General features: G+C 47.2%; 2 protein-coding genes across 3 annotated transcripts in view; one reads left to right on the top strand and one right to left on the bottom strand.

The window, feature by feature from the left end:
* Window positions 1-776, bottom strand: part of DNAI1 (dynein axonemal intermediate chain 1) — a 185,016-nt gene extending 184,240 nt beyond the window's left edge. The window contains exon 1 of the mRNA XM_058171975.1: window positions 406-776. Within this exon, the coding sequence (XP_058027958.1) occupies window positions 406-438 (33 nt within the window). The 5' untranslated portion in view covers window positions 439-776. The remainder of the gene's footprint in view (window positions 1-405) is intronic.
* A 147-nt stretch (window positions 777-923) lies between these two features.
* Window positions 924-6,591, top strand: part of FAM219A (family with sequence similarity 219 member A) — an 89,026-nt gene continuing 83,358 nt past the window's right edge. Inside the window, exon 1 of one of the 2 annotated variants that reach the window (XM_058171971.1) lies at window positions 924-1,183. In XM_058171971.1, the coding sequence (XP_058027954.1) occupies window positions 1,124-1,183 (60 nt within the window). In that variant the 5' untranslated portion in view covers window positions 924-1,123. The remainder of the gene's footprint in view (window positions 1,184-6,591) is intronic. The other variant, XM_058171970.1, reaches the window with a different exon arrangement.

Below are 6,591 nucleotides of genomic sequence, written 5' to 3'. Positions count from 1 at the left end.
AGATAGATAGATAGATAGATAGATAGATAGATAGATAGATAGATATTTGATAGATAGATGGATAGATAGATAGATAGAGATAGATGATAGATAGAGATAGATAGATAGATAGATAGATAGATAAGATGGATGGATGGATACGAATGGAGATAGATACATACATACATACATACATAGACAGGCAGGCAGGTAGATATAGATAGAGATGATTGATAGATAGGTAATGAATAGAGGATAAAGGATAGATAATGTTTATTTTAAGGGTGGGGGGGGTTATGTTCATTCCATTCTGGAGCAAGAGGAACCATTCAGGAAACCTTTGATGCGCCCACGGGGTGACGTCACCGGGCGACGAGATGGCGTCACAGTGACGTCACGGTCGTCGCCCCCCCCCCACAGCCCTACCTGCTTGCGCCGGTAGAGATCCTTCCCAGGCATGTCGAGAGCAGCGCCGCCGCCGCCGCCGCCGTCCTCTGCTTTCCAGCCTCCTCGTCAGCTGCCGGAAGTTGACTACGGCACCCTTGGCAACCAACCGGAAGCACCCATAGAGTCGGCCTCCGAAGGCGAGGAAGGCCGACGGGCTGAGCCACAGCGCCGCCATCTTTTCCCTGTTTACTCCCCCTCGTCCTTTTCTTTTGGTTTTGTTTCCCTTCTCCGATGGGGGATTTCGCGCCGGGTGGGGGGAACAAACCCCTCTGGAGCGGGCTGAGGAAGGGTATAAAAAAAAAAAAAAAAGGCAGGCCGCAAGCGAACCCGAGAGGAATCCGCCCGTGAGGGAGTCCTCCCCGCCTCCTCATGACTATGCAAATGAGGCGGCGGGCCGAAGCGCCGCTCTGACTGACGGCCGGGCCCTTCGCGCAGGCGCGCAGGCTGTGCCTCCTTTCCACCCTCCTCCTCCCTCCCTCCCTCCCTCCGGGCTGCGTCGGCGCGTGCGCAGTGGTGCGCGCGGCCGGGGCAGGGCGGGGGGCTGAGTCACGACACAGCCGGCTCTGGCTCCTCCGGCGGCGGGATGAGGCGGGTGGCATCGGCACCGGCGGAGGGCCATCCCGGGCCTCAGTGAGGCTGCCGAGGCCTTCCTCCCTTCTTCTCCTCCTCCTCCTCCTTTCGACCGCCCGCCGGCACCATGATGGAGGAGATCGACCGCTTCCAGGTGCCCGCCGTTCGCGCAGAGATGCAGCCGTTGGTGAGTGTGTGTGTGGAGGGGGGGAGGGGAGGAGAAACCGCCTCCGGACCCCCCGCAGCGTCCCCTCCCTCCTCCCCCCTCCTCTTGGGCCGGACCCGGCGGGAGGGAGGGGGGGTGAGCGCGATGACGTCACCCTTTCCTCCCGGAGCGGGTCTCCCAAGGCCTCCCTCGCTCTCCCCCCTCCCTTCTCCCGGGGAGGGAGCTGTCCACCTCCTTGGTGCTGAAATCGCTTTCTCTCTCTCTCTCTCTCTCTCCGCGGATGGGACTCGCAGCTTTCCCGAGTGGAGAAGGGGACAGGGGGGCCATCGGTCTCTCCTCCCCGCCTCCCTCCCTTCCTCCATCCCTCCCTCCCTCCCCCAACCTCGCCCTTGGCATCCCCCCGCCTTGCCCTTCTTCTCCACCCTTCTTCTTGCCCTTCTTCTCCACAGGGCTGAAACTGCAGGGGGGGGGGATGCAGGGTGTGTGTGTGTGTGTGTGTCTCTCCCCTCGGGCCTCCCTCCTTGCCTTGGCACCCGAAAGGAGAGGGTTGGTGGGGTGGGGGGGGGGGAAGAGCCGCCTTCAAGATGGAGAAGCGAAGCCGCTTCTTGGGTTGGAGGCCCGGATGATGGAGGAGCAGGAGCCGCGCGGCTTGGCATCCGTCACAGCTGGGAGGGAGGGAGGAACAGTAACAGAGTCTGGAAGGGACTTTGGAGGTCATCTAGTCCACATACACACACACACCCCGCTCACGCAGGAGACCTGTACTGGAGGTCTTCTAGTCCAGCCCCCTGCTCAGGCAGGAGACGCTGTGCCATTTCAGACAGGTGACTGTCCGGGCTCTTCTTTAAAAAAAAACAAAAAAAAACTGCGGTCTTGGAGCAAACCACAACTTCTGGTGGCAGGCAGTTCCACTGGTTAACAGAATGACAGAGCTGGACCTTGGAGGTCTTCTAGTCCAACCCCCTGCTCAGGGAGGAAACCCTCTACCATTTTAGACAAATGGTTGTCCAATCTCTTCTTGAAAATCTCCAGTGATGGAGCACCCACAACTTCTGGAGGAAAGTCATTCCACTGGTTAACAGAATAACAAGAGTTGGAAGGGATCTTGGTTGGAGGTCTTCTAATCCAATCCCTTTCTCAAGCACTGAAACTTCCCCAGTGATGGAGCAACCACAATTTCTGGAAGCAAGCTGTTCCACTGGTTAACTGTCCTCACTGTTAGGGAGTTTCTTCTTAATTCCAGGTTGCTTCTCTCCTGGATTAGTTTCCATCCGTTGTTTCTTGTCTTGTCTTGTTTCTTGTCTTGCCATGATAGAGAAACAGTCGCCAATGTAGACCAGCACAAGCATTGATGTTACCTAATTGGGTAATGCAGTGTCTGCAAGAAAGCATTGGTACCACTATATACAGGTAGTCCTTGACTTACAACAGTTCATTTTAGGACCATTTGAAGTCACTACAGCACTGAAAAAAGTGAAGTCGGACTGGTTTTCACACGACTGTTGCAGCATCCCCAGGGTCACATGACCAAATTGAGACATTTTGCAACTGACTCTTATTTATTTATTTTATTTATTTATTTATTTAATCATATTTGTATACCGCCCTATCTCCCGAGGGACTCAGGGCGGTTAACAGGCACTTAAAAACACATAAATACAGAGTAAAAACAATTAAAAAACTTATTCTAAACGCCAAATATTTAAAAATATAAAAATAAAACCCAGTTTAAAACCCGTAAATTTAAAATCTAACTCAGTCCTGCGCAAATAAATAAGTATGTTTTAAGCTCGCGGCGGAAGGTCCGAAGGTCCGGAAGCTGACGAAGTCCTGGGGGCAGTTCGTTCCAGAGGGTGGGAGCCCCCACAGAGAAGGCCCTTCCCCTGGGTGTCGCCAGACGACATTGCCTCGCTGACGGCACCCTGAGGAGTCCCTCTCTATGAGAGCGCACGGGTCGGTGAGAGGTGTTTGGTAGCAGTAGGCGGTCCCGTAAGTAACCCGGCCCTATGCCATTTATGACGGTTGCATTGTCCCGGGTGTGTGTGTGTGTCATGTGATCATCTTTTGTGACCTTCTGACAAGCAAAGTCAATGGGGAAACCAGATTCATTTAACAACCGTGTGACTCACTTAACAGCTGCAGTGATTCACTTAACAACTGTGGCAAGAAAGGTTGTAAAATGGGGCAAAAATTCATTTAACAACTGTATCGCTTAGTACCAGAAATGTTGGGCTCATTGTGGTTGTAAGTTGAGGACTACTTGTAAAAGGCCTATTTCTTCATAAAGTCCCTCGTCTCTCCACCAGTGGGAAATTCACCGAGGTTTTCTGAGCATGGGAGAAGTTTTTCTGTCCATGTATGTGCATTACGGATCATATTTTCCTGCCTTGCAAGGATTTCCCAGCCAGATGCTGCTTCTCCTCTCTCAAACATTGATTGATGTGTGCATCTATTTATTAAATTTATATACCACCCATCCGCCAGTTCTATATAACTCTGTTAAGTTTGGAGATAGCAGGGGAAGCTAGTGATCCATTCAGTTGAGGTCCATCTCCCGATTGCATACAGGATGTTCTCAACTTACAGCCATTTATTTAATGACTGAGAAAAGTAACTTATGGTACCAGTTTTCATCCTTACAATTAGTGTAGCATTTGGTCACGTGATCAAAATTCAGGTGCTTGTCAACTGGCATGCCTTCACGACAGTTGTATGTCTGGGTAACCTGTAATCCCCATTTGTAACTCTTCCCAGCCATCTTCCGACGTGCAAAGTCAATGGGGTGGGGGAGCCAGAATCACTTAACAACCACATGATTCATTTAACAACAACAGTGATGCCCTTAAGCACTGCTCCAAGAAAGGTCGAAAAATGTGGGGGGGGGGGAACCTCATTTAAAAACTGCCTTGCTTAACAACGGAAATTTTGGGCTCAGTTGTGCTGGTAAGTCAAGGACTATCTCTGTCTGTTTTTACGGGAATGAGTGGCAGCTGCTAATCAGGGCTGGTATCTTCTGTGTTGGAAATGGGCTGCCTGACGGGTGCCTGGAGGAGATAATTTTCTCCCTTGTCGGTGTCCTTAATTGTGCCAGATGTTTAAGGAAAGAAAGAGTGATGTATCTTGTTTTTTTTTAATCTTGTGTGTATGACAATGTATGTGTATGTATGTATGTATATGTATACCAAGATGCATCTCTCCCCCCCCTCTCTCTATATATATACATACACACATACATACATACATACACATAGACACACACACGTACTTTCACTTAGGCGTTGGGTTTTTTTCAAGTAACTTCTCAGTCCGTCATTATTTCTCTCCTGTTGTGGTGGTTGAGTGTTTGCATTGTCTTCAATATTTTGTTTTATTTTATTTTATTGCCATATACCATCCTGGAAACTGGTAGCGTGCAGTGGGTGTGTCTGAGCCAGAAATATTTCAAATGAAGAATACTCATTTAGGAACAACAGCGTAAAGATGAACGTTTCCTCTGTTTCCCTCTCTTGAAAGTTTTCAACATAAACCTAAAATCACGGAAGCGAGAACTGTTCTCCCTTATCCTTGTAAAATATATGGATGTAAGCATGCAATGAAGGTTTGCTGATAAAAATGGTAACAACATCATTCCAATAGCAGAGATTACATTATGATCATCAGAATAGAGCTGGAAGGGACCTCAGAGGTCTTCTAATCTAACCCCCTGCTCAAGTAGGAGATCCTGCACCCATTTCAGACAAGTGGCTTTTCGGTCTCTTCTTAAAAGCCTCCAATGATGGAGCACACATAACTTCTGGTAGTAAGCTGTTCCATCAGTTAATTGTCCTCACTGTTAGGAAGTTTCTCCTTAATTCCAGGTTGCTTCTCTTCTTGATTATTTTCCATCCGTTGCTTCTTCTCCTGCCTTCTTGATCTTTTGGATAAAAAGATCTTTTGGATCTTTTGGATAATCTTTTGGAGAATAATTTGACTCCTCCTTCTTTGGGGCAGCCCCTCAAATGCTGGAAGACTGCTATCATGTCCCCCCTGGTCCTTCTTTTCTCCAGACTAGCCAAACCCAAATCCTGCAGCTTTTCTTCCTATGTTTTTGTCTCCAGGTCTTTGTTCATACTGTAGCGTTAACCTTTCAATATTCAGGTGGGTAATTTTTGAGATTTGGGGAAGGATTAGCTCGGGAGTGAAGTTTGACTTCTGTTTTTAGCAGCATTCCTGAAAATGGCTCAGCTTTTTGTGCTGAAGAACTTTTGCTTTTTAAAATCTGCTTCAAGTTATTTTTTTTTTAATTATGATACTGTGTTTTATAATTTTGACCTTGAATTGATGCATTACTATCTTTTGAAAGTTCCTCTGGACTCGTTATATAGAGAAGCAGCACAGGCTGGTTGTAACAGCAAACGATGAATAAAAAGGAAATTAGAGGAAGAAATTGGTATAAAAAATGACAAGGGGTATACCAGGCTGCAATATACACACACACATCTACTAATCATTGCTGACCGGAAACCTTGCTCGGTCTTCTTGTTATTTCTGGCAGATATTGCTTCCATATTTTGCAATGATTTATTGCAAGTCTGAAAGCTTATTTAAGAGAACCTGCACTCTGGATTTTGGGCAGTAGACTTCCTTCTTGAGCAGTGTCCAAAATCTTTTATCAGTTATTCTGGTCCAGCTTCTGATTTCTTTCTGGAGGGGTGTGTGTGTTTTGATTTATAATATATAGCTTTCTTTCTTGCCTTCTCTCTGTTTTTCTCTCTTTTTTTTTTCTTCTTTTTCTTCCCTTCCCTTTTCCCTCTTTCATTCCCTTCCCTCTTCCTTTCCTTTCCTTTCCCTTCTCTTCTTTTCCCTTTCCTTTTCCCTTCCTTCCCGTTCCCTCCCCTCCCCTCTTCTCTTCCTGTCCCTTTCATCTTTTCTTTTCTTTTTATGATGACGACTTCTAGAAAGAATATTCCCAGTTCCTAAGTAAAAAACTCTGGTTTTTAATGCCTTCGCTTGCATGCTCCTATCTCCAATCCTGGATATTCAAGGTCAGATTGAATCAGAGAAGGTCAAAGGAGGAAGCGTCTTTCTAATGTTGACCTCATGTGTCAAATAAAAACCCATCATATCAAGATGCCTGGGAATTTTAATCTTAACCTGTCTAAAGAGATATCATTGAGAGCTGCGGCTGTTAAGTGAGATGAAAGGTATCGTGGACGCCCATCTAAAATATATTAATATCGAATACCTGGTTGACTTATTCCTATGCACAGGGGGCCTTTTGTTGCCTTTCCCCTATAGCAATCAATTAAAAAAAAAAAAAACTTGCAGAGCTCATTAACAGATTCCTCTTTTGTAAACAAGAAACAGCCGAAATCCTGACTTCTCCAAGGACAAGAAATGTCTCAAGGGAGAAATGGAGATTTGGTTTGATTCGCTGTACCAATTTCCCC

This window comes from Ahaetulla prasina, chromosome 2, assembly GCF_028640845.1.
Source record: "Ahaetulla prasina isolate Xishuangbanna chromosome 2, ASM2864084v1, whole genome shotgun sequence".
Taxonomy (NCBI): domain Eukaryota; kingdom Metazoa; phylum Chordata; class Lepidosauria; order Squamata; family Colubridae; genus Ahaetulla; species Ahaetulla prasina.
This window is presented reverse-complemented; position numbering and strand designations above follow the sequence as displayed.